The following is a 15,314-nucleotide window of genomic DNA, read 5'->3' as shown; positions in this document are numbered from 1 at the left end:
TTGTAAAAAATATGTTAAACATATGAAAACACAATTTCAACACATGAAATTGTTTTTCAAAGATATTCATTCATAAAAGTGTTTCAATCAATTAATAGACTAAGATTGTAAAAGAGATATGAAACATATCAAAACACAATTTTAACACATGAAATTGGTTTTCAAAGATATTCATTCATAAGTGTTCTCAATCAATTAATAGCGAAAAGAACAAGTTGCAAACATTTAGTTAAGTAATAATACGCTTGTTTTCAATAGTTAAGATGCTTTTAAACTATTATTATACAGAACATTCACTTTCTTATAGTTTCCTAGGCTATAAAACCTTAGATTGTAAATGAAAGAAGTATTAAACGTATCATTTTAACACATGAAATTGTTTTTCAAAGATATCATAAGTGCTTCAATCAATTAACAGACCTTAGATTGTAAAAGAAGTATTAAACATATCAAAATACAATTTGAACACATGAAATGGTTTTTCAAAGGTATCATCATAAGTGTTTGAATCAATCAATAGACCTTAGATTGTAAAAAATATGTTAAACATATGAAAACACAATTTCAACACATGAAATTGTTTTTCAAAGGTATTCATTCATAAAAGTGTTTCAATCAATTAATAAACTAAGATTGTAAAAGAGATATTAAACATATCAAAACACAATTTTAACACATGAAATTGGTTTTCAAAGATATTCATTCATAAGTGTTCTCAATCAATTAATAGCGAAAAGAACAAGTTGCAAACATTTAGTTAAGTAATAATACGCTTGTTTTCAATAGTCACTACAAGAAAATAACACTTTAGTCACCGAATTCAGCGACCGAAAATAAGTGGTCGAAATAGCCACCGAATACCTGTAGTGTCTAATCTGCGACCGAAATAGCGACCAACTGAATTATTAATGATGTTAGTTAGTTTTGCGACCGAATCAGCGACTGAACAGGAGAGTGACAAAATCAGCGGTCGCTAAAGTGGTGGCTGTTTTTAATAAATTAGGAAAAATATATCTGCGACCGAATTAGCCACCGATTATGTTTCTTTTTTAGCCACCGATTTTAGTTCGGTTGCTAATTATTATTGCTTATTTTCTGCCACCGAATTAGTCACCGAATATGTTTATTGTTTAGCCACTGATTTTTCTTTGGTCACTAAATATAATTGTTTATTTTTGCCACCGAATCAGCCACCAAATTTGTTTATTTTTTAGCCACCGATTTGTTTGTGGTCGCTAAATATAAGTGTTTATTTTTTTTACCAAATACATTTATTTTTTAGCCACTGAATTTGTTTTGGTCGCTAAATATAATTGTTTATTTTACTAATAATAATAATAATAATAATTTATTGTTATTTTAAAAAACTATACAAGGATCACAATTTCTTAAATTTAAATAGAATTAATTAAATATTATTTTTAAAATATCAGTTCAAATAAAAATTATAAATAAAATTACATAACAAAAATTTATTATTAATAAAATTAATTCTTTTAAAAAAAATAAATTACGCCACATAATTAAATTTAAATAAAACTATCTCTTCAAAAATAACTTTAATTTTATAAAAATAAATAAATTTTCAAAATTAAATTATAAATAATTTTTTAATTATTAATATTTTTTTATTAATAACACTTTTATCACTTGTTTCAATAAAAAAGTTGTTTATATAAAAATTATTAATAGAGATAGTTGTTTATTATAAATTCTTGAATATTATTATTATTATTTTAAGAAAATTTTTTTACTATTTTTTTCTTCAAGCTTTAGAGAGTGGTGTTGACTTTAGGGTATTGAAAGTGGGTAACTTTTCATAAAACAAAGAACCATTGGAGAAGCAGGAGGAAGCTACAGGTGATTGTGGTGCGAACGAAGGTGAAAGAGGAGGAGGAGGAAGCTGCAGGTGGAGGACGTCGCCGGAAACGGAGACGAACAGAGGCGCGAGCGGAGGTGAACGGAGACGCGAGTGGAGGTGAACGGAGGCGCGAGCGGAGGTGCGAACGGAGGCGACCAGAGGTGCGAACGGAGGCGACCGGAGGCGACCGAAGTTGCGAGCAGAGACGTGAACAGAGGCGCGAACGGAGGTCTGCTATATATGATTCATATTAACTTGTTGGATTTAATTGGTCAACTTGGTAATCGTGTAAACTGTGTCTGAGTTTAAAGCTAAGAGGAAGAACTCTTTAGTTTCATGTCTCTGATTCCTTTCCAGTATGGATAGTACAGCATGAGGACAAAACACATTTATATAAAATTTTCAGAAAACAGTTTGATGCACTGGGTGAATTGAATTTTTAGAAGGTATTCTTTTCACCAATTGTGGATATAGGGAGTTTGGTGTCAGGTATGTAAATGAAGTAAGGAGTGGAACGTGGTCAAAGGAATTTTATAGGTGGACATGGAAGGCGTAGACGTCTAAGGTCGTTGCTAGTCCAGGGAAGATGAACAATGTCTAGACATTGCTTATTAGCAAACTAGAATGTGGAAGGGAGACCCTGTGCTAGAATTGAGTTGTTAATATGGCTAAATAAGAGGTGGTGGTGGATGGGTGTGCGTAGCAGGGTAACTAAAAGGAAGTTAGCACAGGTGGAGGAGCTGCTAGAAAGCTTAAGGGGCATATTAATTGGGGTTAGAAATGGTGAATGAAGGAATCTTTTATATATATACTATCATATTATGTAATGTAGTGTCAACAATATGTAAGTTATTCTAAGAAATTAGCAGTAGTTTAGAGACTGCTATTAAGTGATAGTGTGTTATCTTTTGCTGAATGGTTTATTTTTTGGAATTATAAAGGAATCATAATCTGTAGTGTGTCCGATTCAAATTACATATCTGCTATTAAAGCTATAATCTCTGCAGACTCAGAACTACAACAATTAAAATAGAATTTCTATGCACGTAGCATTATAATGGATAATAACATTATTTCCAATTTAATGTCGTTGCATTAGGTGTCATTTGCAGATTCTACTATTTTTATGGTTTCATCTGAGCTTGGATGCATCTCAGTATAATAAAGATGGTACATGAATGATGACACACATTTGAGTGATCTTTTGTTTTCAATACATTCTCAAATTTTATTTCAGAAGTTTGGGTGTGTTGAAAATGGAAAGTATGGGTTTCTTTTACTAGTGATTAGCACAATAAAAGATGAACCTTTTGATAACATTTCGTTTATAACTTCCTGAACTTAAAACTCCTAATTAGTACTATATTTTTAAAAGGGTACATTCTTTTTGTAAATATTCTGATAAATGTATTATTTTTACTGGTGGAAGAGTTTTCCAGATATATTTTTTCTAGATGTAAGTTATAGCAGAATTATTATCAATAATCATTTTGGTTCTCCATGAAGTTTGCTTTTCATGACCTTACTCTGCAGCCTCATCTAAATATTTATTTGTTGCAGATTTAGTGCTTTCAAATAAACTTGTCTTCTACGACCTCGAGAATCAGGCTATTGGATGGACTGAGTACAACTGTGAGTATAATATCTTAGTTCTTTATGATATTCAATATTTTAAATATTTTAATGATGAAAATATAAAATATTTATAGATTTTTGTGAAAATGAATGAGACAAAGTTCCTTATTCTGTGATTTTTAAGTTCCAAATTTATTTGAAATCAGTATTTTTGTATTAATAAATTTTACCACCATGAAATTAAATTCTAAGGATAAAGGGATTGTAGTTTGCATCCAATGAGCATTGTTTTCTTTTCCCACAGATTATCTTGATTTCAGATTTGTTAGTTATGTATAATGGATGAACTATAGATAACATGATTGGTGGGTTATAAGAAGAAGTTTGGGTAGAAAGGGGAATGAAATTTTAAGAAATAAAATTGAAATGAGTTGTATTATTTGTTTTGATAATTGGTGATTTTGGATGGTGTATGTATGTATGTCAGGTTCTTCAAGCATTAAAGTGAGGGATTTTGATAATTGCATGATTTATAGATGTAATCTTGAAGGGAAAACTAGGACACTGACCATTGGGAACCTTCGCTGTGGGTAAAATTTTTGTTCCCAATTCCCATAATGAATATGTAAATTGCAACAATCAATTGTATATCTTATTAGACTTAGCTTGCTTCTCAATGCCAAATGTATAATTCACATAATATTTAAATTAGTTATTGATCACCTTTTTTGGCATGCTTTTTAATTTTTATATCATTGCATTTCTTTTATATCAGAATAATTGAAATGTTTTTTTAATTGACTTTTCAACATGATGTAATACTATTTAGGATTTAAAATCTCTTCATTTTATCTATGATAACCACCACGCAAATTAATAAGAATTTGATCAATAATTCTTTTATCCTTGACTGTATCTTCATGACTGCAAAATCATTTAGAGTATGTCTTATATGAGTGGGTGCTGTTTTTTTAATTAGGTAGCTAATGAATGTTATGCCAGGAACTCTTTAATTGACACTCATCTTTTTAAAACTGCACAATGCATGAGGACATGAAAATCACATGTGCACTGTGCGTGTCTATGTGCCTTTTCAGTACCAAGTTATTATTAGACATTTCAAAATTCAGGTTGCAAATGCCAATGGCTTCAGCTATTGGTATCAATTCTGCATGTTGATTGTGTATATAAATATGATTGATTATTCCAATACCTAATTCTACTATGTCATTCAATCACCAAACTGTAGGCTCATGAAAAGAGGTGCTAATTTTTTTAATGAACTTTTGATTCAATATGACTTTCTTCACCTCTCTTGTCTACAGGAAAAATATATAAATAGCAGCACCTCTATATAAATAGTAGTACCTCCTTTCAAGATCAGTTACAAAGTGAACCAACAAAGGTATGCTTCTCTTCTTGTTAACACAATACTTTCATATTTGCATTTTTTACTTTCTCCATTCAGTGTCCTGTTTTCTCTCTTTTAAAAGAAGTTTATACATTAGGAATTTGTTGTAGTCAGATTGCATTAATGGAAATCCCAGAAGGTAGAAAGTGGATGTATAAAAGATTGGACAGAAACAAACATCTAATAGAGGAATTTAGAGAAGGAGTGTATGAGTTCCTACAATATGTTATTAGTCAAGAAAAGTTTCAAGAACAAGGTGAAATGTTAAGATGTCCTTGTATTAAATGTAGTTGTAAAGTTTTCAAGTATGTGGATCAAGTTGGGTGGGATCTTTATCAAGAGGGATTCATGCCTAATTATTATTGGTGGACAAATCATGGTGAAGAATTGCCACAATCTCCCCCAATGGATGTTGCGAGTTCATGTTATGGAACTTGTGAACAAAGAGAAGAATTAGGTCGTTTCCATCAAATGGTAATGGATCATGTGGGGCCCTCAAATGCACATTGCATGCAACCAGAGAGTGTTATCGGATCTGAGTACATGGAGGAAAATCCTGATCTTGAAACTCGAAATTTTTTTAACATGCTTGCTGCTGCACAAGCACCCTTGTGGGAAGGATGCGAGAATCACTCAGAATTGTCAGCTTCTTTGGAAGCTCTAAGCTTGAAATCTGATTATAATATGTCTGAAGGTTGTTTCAATAGAATGGTCCAACTTATGGGGAAGACTATGCCCAAAGATCATCGAATGGTTAATAATTTTTTCCAAGCTAAGAAGTCAGTGGAAAAATTGGGTTTGGGTTGTACGAAAATTGATTGTTGTCCAAAAGGATGCATGTTGTATTATAGGGAACATTGTCATAAAAGTATAACTAATTGCTTTATTTGTGGAATGGAGCGATATAAGACAGTCACTAGGAGGGGAATTGAAAAGAAAATTGTTGTTAAGAAAATGTGGTACTTTCCCATCATTCCTAGACTTAGAAGGTTATACTCTTCAATGGCAACTGCACCTCACATGAGATGGATAGTGAGAATCAAAGGGACTCGTCTATTTTGTCTCATCCATCTGATGGAGAAGCTTGGAAGCATTTTGATATAATGCATCCAGATTTTAGTCAAGACCCAAGAAATGTCAGATTGGTTTATGTGCAGATGGGTTTAATCCTTTTGGTCAATATGGAAAAAGTTATTCTTGTTGGCCAGTTATCCTAACCCCATACAATCTTCCGCCTTCCATGTGCATGAAGAGAGAGTTTATGTTTTTAACAATCTTAGTTCCAGGTTTTTCAAATCCAAAGCATAAGATTGACGTGTTCTTGCAACCACTTATAGATGACTTATGCACCTTGTGGACTGAAGGGATATTGACTTATGACGTGTCACTAAGGCAAAATTTTATGATGAAAGCTGCTTTGATGTGGACAATTAATGACTTTCCAGCTTATGGCATGTTATCGGGTTGGATGACTTCTGGTAGACTTTCTTGCCCTATATGCATGGAAAGAACAAAGGCATTTTATCTTAGTCATAACCACAAGATATTCTTTTTTGACTGTCATCGTCAGTTTCTTTCACCTGATCATCAATTTAGGAAGAATAAAAAGGCATTCAAGAAGAAGTTTGTTGAGACTGATCCCCCTCCTCCACGTTTTCTAGTCTTGACATTTGGAATAGGGTTGCACACTTACCAGTTTGCACTGAATTACAAGAACAACACAATATTCCTGAATATGGTATTAAACATAATTGGAAGAAACAAAGTATATTTTGGAGGTTGCCATATTGGAAAACTCAACTTTTACGTCACAATATTGATGTTATGCACACACAGAGAAATGTGTTCATGAATGTGTTTGAAACTGTGATAGATATCAAAGGAAAAACTAAGGACACAAACAAGACTCGATTGGATGTAGCACAAATATGCAATCGAAAAGAGCTAGAGTTGAAAGACATTGGTGGTGGCAAACTTATCAAACCAAAAGCAGCATATACATTTACGAAATCCCAAAGAGTCTTTATTTGTAAATGGGTTAAAGAACTGAAGTTTCCAGATGGATATGCTTCCAGTTTGGGTAGATGTTTAGACCTTAATCAAGGCAAGTTACATAGCATGAAAAGTCATGATTCTATGTGTTCATGCAACGTTTGCTTCCAATTGCATTTGACGCATTACCAAAATCAATCTGGAAAGTTCTTATTGAACTTAGTCTTTTCTTTTGAGAATTAAGTTCCACAACACTAAATGTTGAACACCTAAAGTTATGGAAGAAAATATTCATGTGTTATTGTGTAAATTGGAATAAATATTTCCACCAAGCTTCTTTGATTCCATGGAACATCTTCCAATTCATCTACCTTACGAGGCAAAAGTTGGTGGTCCAGTCCAATATCGTTGGATGTATCCATTTGAGAGGTATAAAATTATTAATCACTATTATAACATTTGTTGTTTATTTATTTAATATTTAAAATTATGTACATCCATATTATTTTTTAGTTTCTTACACTCCCTAAAAAAAAGTAAAAAATAAAGCGAGGGTGGAAGGCTCTATTTTTGAAGCTTACTTGGTGGAGGAAACATCTACATTTGCCTCATTTTATTATCCTGATCATGTTGAAACAAGAAGGACTAGGATCCCTCGTAATCTTGAAGTAGGCGAGGGTTCTTCACGTGCTCCTCCTATTTCAATTTTCAATTATCCAGGAAGGGAAATCGGAAAATGCATGACATATTATCTAAATCAAAGAGACTTTGATGCTGCCCAATTGTATGTTCTTCAAAACTGTGAAGAGGTTCAACCATACTTTGAGTAAGATGAAATTCACTCATTTGAAAAGAAAGTTAATTATGTTGCATGAGGTTTGAATAATCAATTTCTTTGTTGCAGTATTTATGTTGAATATTTAAGAGAGATTAGTCCTACTGCTTCAGAAGCTCAAATTGACCAATACATTTCATCCTATTTTGCTACATGGTTCAAACAATATGTAGGTTTTTAATTTCCTTTAATTAAAATTTATTTTTAGATAGACATTGTGTAATTTTTAACCTTTTGTTTAGGTTCTAAATCCAGAAAATAATATTGAAGATCCATTATTGGTTAACTTAGCATGGGGTCCTAAGAGAAAAGTTCGATCATGACCTATCTATGTTATCAATGGATACAAATTTCACACTGTTCTTTGGAGTGAAGGCATGAATTCCACTAACTATGGTGTTTATGTACGAGGAACCAATGGTCAATCAGAGTTAGATTTTTATGGAATATTGTCTAATATTATTCAATTGGAGTATACTGGATTTCCAATAATGAATGTAGTTCTCTTTCAGTGCGAATGGTTTGATAATACTCCTAATATAGGAACTAAAGTAGATAAGAACTATGGCATTGTTCAAGTAAAAGAATCACGGAGATATAATAAAGCATATGATCCATTCATATTTGCACAACAGGCAGAGCAAGTTTATTACACCAAATATCCAGAGGGACACCAAGGTTGGTTGGGAGTAATTAAAACAAAAGCTCGTATTAGAATCATTGATAACATAGTAAGTGAGATTGAGCATGACACTTCATACCAAGATGATGAGCTTCTACAACTTGAAGTAGTGCTACATGTTGATCCAGAATTCATTCATGATTCTCTTGCTGATGTTGATGGGAGGGGAGAAGAAGTAGATCTGCAATTACTAAATGAAACAAACATAGATGAACAATACGAGGAGGAATACATTTCAAGTGAGGATAATATTGAGAGTCATTTTAGTGACACAGATACCTCTTCGGTAATTCATGCATTAAAATTATTGTGTACCTTGTTCAAATTATCTTTAACATTAATTTTATTGTGGTTTCTCATAATTGTAGTGAAGAACAGGCAAGATAACTTACCTATTTGGTTGTAGAAAACACAATCAGGTTTGAGTCTTTTGATCGTGATTACTTTATTTATTTATTCAAAATTGATTGATCCACTTTGATTATTGTATTAATTATATCTTATATATGTAATATGTTTTACTTGTAGATGACACCAAGGGGTAGAGTTGGTGGTCGTAGACCACCTAATCGTGGTGGTCGAGGTGTTCGTGTTGATGATATATCTTTACCCAACACCAACATTCCCCCTTCATTTGTTCTTCCAACAACTATAGAGTCTATACATCCTATTTATGAAGGAGCCGCCCCATTTCCTACACTTCTCGAACAAGATATTGAACATCATGTAGGAGAATCAAATCCTACTACCTTTTCTACAGAGCCAACTATGAATCAACCTTCACCAATACAAGACTCTCTTACACCTGACAATGAGTCTGGCAATGTAGTTGATCAAAGACCCTGGCTTCATGCAGAAAGAGGAGAGTAAGTATATTTTAATCTAATTGTAATTCATCAATATGATCTAATTTTCATATATCATTTTGATAATATGTTTTGAACATAGTTTTTCACCAGCAAATGGACCTTCCAATGTAATCTCACGAATCATCAAGCAAAAATATGATGAAGCCAGTCCCACTTGGAAGAAGGTTCTGTTGAACCAAGTGGTGTTCAATGTTTTGAAGAATCCAAATCCTTTGAAGGATGATGAAGCCTCTGTTTTGCTTGATGCTGCTGTGCTGGTTTTAGCCTTGTTCTGGGGTAGTTCAATGTTGTAATCAACACTTAGATTAAATCTCAAAGCAATTAGCATCTCAATTTTAACAAAGCAAAATGTTTTACAAACTAAGTTGAAACAACCGATTGTTTTGTCGAAACAACTGATTGTTTACACTTAGGTGTTTTGAGAAAGTTTGAAAACTGTTTTTGAATGGTGTTTTTGTTAAGTAACAAAACAACCGATTGATTCGAAGAAACAATCGATTGTTTGTTTTAAAACCATAACAGAAAAACTGTTTTCTTTGACTGAGCTTTAAATGCTTTAACTGAATACGCTCCAGTCATTAAATGCTTTGACCAATCTATTTTAAATGCAATTAAGAGTTTGTTAAGATTTGATAACAAACTATATTCTTAGATATATTCTGAAAAACAATTTTTGATATATTAAGAATCTTGAAACATAGTTTTGATCTAAGAAGAGTTTTTCAAAGTATTCTGAGATTGCTAAAGAGTTGAGAGATTGATCAAGGTGCTGAATAGGGATTCTACTTGTATTGATTTCAGATATTCATCTGTAACAAGTGTAGTCTGTGTAAACTGCTGAACATTCTGTTTGTATGTGTTGCTGAGATTGGTTGTGTGTTCTTGAGGTGTTCAAGATCAGCAATCTTAGTGTTGGCCAAGGAGAGTGTCTTTCTTGAGGTGTTCAAGGTCATTCTCTTGGTTGTGGTGTAAGTGATCAAGTGGTGATTGCTTAGTGGATATCCTCGGGGCTTCTGAGAAGACTGGACGTAGCTCTTGTTTGGAGTGAACCAGTATAAACAACTGTGTACAATTTCTCTATCCCTATCTCTTTTAATTCAGTTTGATATTTTGGAACTGGTATAAACAACCGATTGTTTCGTTAAAACAACCGATTGTTTTTCCAGCTTTGTGCTTTTGTTGTTTGTTTTGGAAAAACTGAATTCTCAATCAAGGTTCTTCTGAAGTATTTTCATTATAAGCTTAAAAGTTTTCAAAAATCCTTCTTAAACAATTCACCCCCCTCTCGGTTAAGGCCATATATTCTAACAGGTTCATCTTGAGCTTAGGGATAGATGGTTTGGAGAGTTTAAGGTAATTTGAGTTATGATTACATTTAAAATGATATTTTATTTTTCTACAATGTTTGTTTTCTAATTTATTTTACATGTAGAAAGAGCATAGGTGGGATATGGAACAAGACCAACTCATTAGATCCATTTTTTATACAAAAGCCTCTCGTATCTTTAAAAATGCTATGAGTAAAGTTAGGCATGGTCAAGATAAGGGGACCTGGATTCCATCACTTGTTCGAGCAACCTTGGACCAGCATTGGAGTTCTACAAAATTCCAGAACAAGAGTGTTATTGCCAAGGCGAATCGGGCTGTTGAGAAGGGAGCCTCAGCCTACTGTGGTGGTTCCATATCTACCGCGGCTCACTTTGAGAAAATGGTAATATTATTATATTTCTTCTCTTTCTATATTTAATTTAAATACAATCTATTATATCTTTTTATTAAATTTATGTAGACTAAAGAGCTTGAACGACAACCAACTGCTTGGGAGGTTGTAGAGAGAACAAAGAAATTGAAGATCAATGACAAGACTCGCGACCTTGCGGTATCTTTAAAATTTAAGTTATAATTTAATTTTTACTATATGTTTTCTTCACAATAATCAATTTGACTTCATTTTCAGGAGAAATATAAGAAACATCGAGAAGAAGCCCGACAACAGCAAATGCTTGAAAGCGCATCTTCGCAAAACTCTCATGTTGCCTCTATTGATGATAATGAAATAGACATCGATGTTGTTGGAAGTGGAAATAAAAAAGGGAATGTCTATGGTCTTGGTGTATTGAGCAAAAGGTTTAATAGTTCAACAAATGCTCACTCTGCTACTACAAGTCAAGCTCCAGTAGTCCATCAAATAGAAGAAATGCGTGAGATTATTCAAAAGCTAAATGATGAACTTATGACAAAACGTGTCAATGATCGGACACTTGAAGAAAAGATGGAGCTATTGATGAAAAGTCATGAAGAGCAAAGTGAACGCTTGCGCAAACAAGATGAGAAGATGCAACTCATCCTCCAACACATTCAAATGAAAAATCCCGCATCAGGCTCTTCAGATCCTACTACCAGTGGACATCATAAAGGAGACCACATTAGAGATGACAGTTTAAAAGAAGATTAGTTGTATGTTAAATTATATCATAGATTTGACTATTTTAACTAGTTTTCAATAGTTTTAGTTGTGTAGTAGGATTTACCTTTAATTTGAGTACAACTCCTTCTTAAAATATGTATTTGAAGTTCATTCCAATTTAGCTTGATTGAATTTTGAGTATCTATAAGCAGGTTTGAATTTGTTTATAAAATGGTCAAAATATCATTTTAAATAGGTATTAATAATACATATAAAAATAGCCACTGAAATTGATTTGGTGGCTATTTAGCCACCGAAATCAAATTTGTCCACTACAAAAAATTATGTATAAAGTGCAGTTTTAATATGGCGGTTATTAATAACCGCCACAAATTTCTATATAATACGACACTTTAATAACCGCCATAATTATCCTTCAAAATGTGTCGTTTTGAACTGTCACAATTATCCTTCAAAATGTGTCGTTTTGAACTGTCACAATTATCCCTTTTGAAATTAAAACCTAGTGTTTTCCTTTCCTCCATACCTTTTCTCATTACTCTCAATTTTTTTTTTAAAAATCACCTTTCACTCCCTGGAAACCTAGTGAACTAAACGTGACTCTTCCCTCTCCTCTCTCTGCAAACTCTTCACCATCTCTTTTAGAACGAAACCCTTTTTTCACTCTTCCCTTCACTGTCACTCTCGCCTTCACTCACTCTTCCCTTCATTGTCGCTCTTCACTCTCGCCTTCACTCACTCTTCCCTTCACTGTCTTCTCACTCTCGCGCGTCCTAAACCTAACCCTCACTCTCGCCCCTTTCAGTGTTCTCCAAGATTTTCCACGTATTCAACCGTACAATAGAAAACCGCAATTCCTCCAAGATTTCGAATAGGTAACTCCTAATAGAATGTGGTCTTTTGTTTCTTGTAAGGATTAGAGCTAATCAATACAAAATCGTTTGATTATAGTAAAATTGACTAAGTTTTTATTTATTAAATACTATTAATTATTAACTTTTGATTCGTGTCTGTTAATTTAATATTTGCAAATAATGTTGTTGCAGTGAGTTTATGATGATCTTTGCTTTGCTCTGTTATGCATCTGTATTGTTAAGTTCAGGTAATGGTAGCCATGGTTTGTGAAGGTTCTTTATTTTATAAGATCTTTTAGGTTATATCTGGGATCCTGTCGGTGTTCATTGATTTTTTATTTTAAAAATATTATCTCATGATATGTAGTGAACTAGGGATTTGGTTATGAGAAAGAGTAAATATAAGTATTAAAAGAGGGATAAGTGAGAAAGAGATCAAGAATGCTGGTTGTGTACTTGCATGTAGATGATGCACCATCTTAAATTAAGCTTTGTCCTTTGTTTGTCAATTATTATTATTCGATTCAACAAGAATATTAACAAAAAAGAACATATTGAAGTTTTGATATGCCTTTGCTTTTAGATCTACCATTCTATTGGACGAATGGCAATATCGTTATTGAAAATAGTTAGAGCTTTAGTCTGAGATGAACGAGGATAACAATTTTGACTAAATAGCAAATAATGTATTGAAAATCAAGATATTGTCTTGCATGATGATTCCTTATCTGAGTTGACTCTATTTGTTTATTGTGACTTATTTCAAATTGATGTATTCTAACAATTTATGAAGTTACCGGGACCTTGAACTAGCTTCTGTTGATGTGATTTCCAGCTACTTTGCAGTGGAAGTTCAGAGAACCCACAAACTCCACGTCTTTCACTTCATAATGTAAATTATGCTTCTCTCTAATCCCTATAATGCATGCAGTATGAAGGGATGATATTTATGATTTTGTATTAACTTATGCCATGACCATAAACAAGGGAGTTGATGTTTAAATAGTCTTTTTTATAGTTGTAAGAATCTTCTGGTTCACAATGTAATTCCTTCAATATGCCACCTATTGATTCATATCTAAAGATGAATTTCAAATGACTTTGAATCCTATGACACAAGAGTGAATTGGTACAATTTCATATCCTTTACACAAATCATATGATTCCATGTTTCATAGGTGTCTTTTCTTGTTGATTACATAAAGTGGGACCACTGTCATGCATTGCTTTCTCTACATGCCAATTTCAGTCATTTGATCATAATTTCACTGGTGTTGCATGTTTACTTTGGATGAGAGGGTTTATTCTTGTTGCATTTGTAGTAAAAGTGGGTCACCATTCATTGCCATTTTGTGTTTGGAACTTCTTACTTTGAACCCATCAACTTTTTATACTTCTATCTAACAACTAAAAATATTATTATTTTATTTCAAAATTTTATTTATATTTATTTTTTAATTAAATATAATATTTTTTATTAAAAAGAGTTGTAAAGTAAAAATAAGAAAAAGATGAGTTTTAAAAGATAATTTTTCTTTTGTGTTTATTTTTTTCCTCCTACTTTCTTTTGGCCAAGGTTTAGGTATCTCTGTATTTATCTTTTGCAAGTGATATCTTTTTAGGTTCAACATCTTTTCCCTGCAGGTTTTCTTTCATTGGCTAGAAATTTTGTTGGTATTAAAATATTTAAATATTTATTGGTGTCTTTTATTTTATAATTATAAACATACAAATTCATTAACTTAAAATTATTTATTTCAGGCATCAGATTATGGAAGTGATGCTCCATCACCTAATCAAGTAATATGATCAAGTGCTGGAAGCAAAACTGATTAGGGATGTGTTTTTTAATTTTAAGCTTGATTATAGATGTATGAACTTTTAAACAATTATGTGTTGTAATTTTAAACTTGATTAGGGATTTAAGAACATTTTATGTGTTTTAATTTTCAATTACATATAAACTTTTGAACATTATTATGTGTGCTTTAATTTTCAATGAAATGAATGGATGTTTATAACTTTGTACATTATTTTATTTTATTATGAAAAGGTGGTGGTTAAATTTTATAATTGTATAAAACAAATTATAAAAAGTGATTAAATTTTATAATTGTATAAAACAGATTATAAAAAAGTGATGGTTAAATTTTATAATTATATAAAATAGATTATAAAAAATAGTGGTTAAATTTTATTTATTCAGAATTAAAATTACGTCAGTTAAAAACGTCACTACTTACGTATATTATGGCGTCATAATCTTCTTCAATGAATGTAAATTGTGACGGTTATAACTGACACTATTTACATATAAAAACCGCCATTACTTACACTATGTTTAAAGTGGCGGGTGTTGCGGCGGGTAGCGTAAAACCGCCACATTAAACTTTGTGGCGGCTATGGCGGTTGCTAATTTAGTTTCTAAATTTTGCTGGCCAACTTCTCTGCGATCGATTTAGCCATCGAATTTTTGGTTGTAAATTAGCGACCACTTTATAATTCGGTTGCTAAAGACTTTGCGACTAGGGTTTTCGCTTCCATCTTTATTTGGTGACTATTTCGGTCGCAGATAGGTTTAACGACCGATTATAGTGCTTTTAGCGATCAAATTTGGTGGTCGCTAAAAGTTATTTTTTTGTAGTAATTAAAACTTATCTGCAATCAATGCAAGTTAGCAATAACAGTAAAAGAAAGGGGTTATGATTGTTCAACAGGAAAATATAAAAGATGACTAAAAACAGTAGAGAAATAGGGGATATTCAACATAACCTAATCACCAAAATAATTTTCTACTGATATCAGTA

The 15,314-nt window shown here is 32.3% G+C and overlaps 2 protein-coding genes and 1 long non-coding RNA gene across 4 annotated transcripts; all 3 read left to right on the top strand.

Annotated features, from left to right (window-relative positions):
• The first annotated feature begins 1,835 nt into the window (after positions 1–1,835).
• On the top strand, positions 1,836–5,973 carry LOC137837141 (uncharacterized). 2 transcript variants are annotated; one of them, XM_068646013.1, is made up of 4 exons: positions 1,836–2,090; positions 3,422–3,493; positions 4,762–4,841; positions 4,945–5,973. In XM_068646013.1, exon 4 carries the CDS (start codon positions 4,971–4,973, stop codon positions 5,949–5,951), a length of 981 nt encoding a protein of 326 aa, XP_068502114.1. In that variant the 5' UTR covers positions 1,836–2,090; positions 3,422–3,493; positions 4,762–4,841; positions 4,945–4,970; the 3' UTR covers positions 5,952–5,973. The 2 variants fall into 2 exon arrangements, 1 of the variants encoding a protein (XP_068502114.1); XR_011085372.1 differs by lacking the exons at positions 4,762–4,841; positions 4,945–5,973 and adding an exon at positions 3,924–4,180.
• Positions 5,974–10,741: 4,768 nt separating this feature from the next.
• LOC137838238 (uncharacterized) lies at positions 10,742–11,680 on the top strand. The gene is made up of 3 exons (XM_068647492.1): positions 10,742–10,936; positions 11,015–11,104; positions 11,183–11,680. The coding sequence occupies exons 1-3, from the start codon at positions 10,742–10,744 to the stop codon at positions 11,678–11,680; spliced, it is 783 nt and encodes a 260-aa protein (XP_068503593.1).
• A 513-nt stretch (positions 11,681–12,193) lies between these two features.
• Positions 12,194–14,481, top strand: LOC137836411 (uncharacterized). The gene is made up of 4 exons (XR_011085259.1): positions 12,194–12,528; positions 12,700–12,755; positions 13,343–13,399; positions 14,269–14,481. It is a non-coding gene; the product is annotated as an uncharacterized lncRNA (long non-coding RNA).
• The last annotated feature ends 833 nt before the right edge of the window (positions 14,482–15,314 follow it).

Source organism: Phaseolus vulgaris, chromosome 4, assembly GCF_000499845.2.
Source record: "Phaseolus vulgaris cultivar G19833 chromosome 4, P. vulgaris v2.0, whole genome shotgun sequence".
Taxonomy (NCBI): Eukaryota; Viridiplantae; Streptophyta; class Magnoliopsida; order Fabales; family Fabaceae; genus Phaseolus; species Phaseolus vulgaris.
The sequence above is the reverse complement of the archived record's forward strand: the minus strand, read 5'-3'. Positions and strand labels throughout refer to the sequence as shown.

Excerpts from the sequence above, each read along its gene's own strand:
- LOC137837141 (XM_068646013.1), top strand. The coding sequence starts at position 4,971 with ATGGAAATCCCAGAAGGTAGAAAGTGGATGTATAAAAGATTGGACAGA.
- LOC137838238 (XM_068647492.1), top strand. The coding sequence starts at position 10,742 with ATGAGTAAAGTTAGGCATGGTCAAGATAAGGGGACCTGGATTCCATCA. Across the intron at positions 10,937-11,014 it reads CGGCTCACTTTGAGAAAATG|ACTAAAGAGCTTGAACGACA; the intron begins GTAATATTATTA and ends AAATTTATGTAG. Across the intron at positions 11,105-11,182 it reads ACAAGACTCGCGACCTTGCG|GAGAAATATAAGAAACATCG; the intron begins GTATCTTTAAAA and ends CTTCATTTTCAG.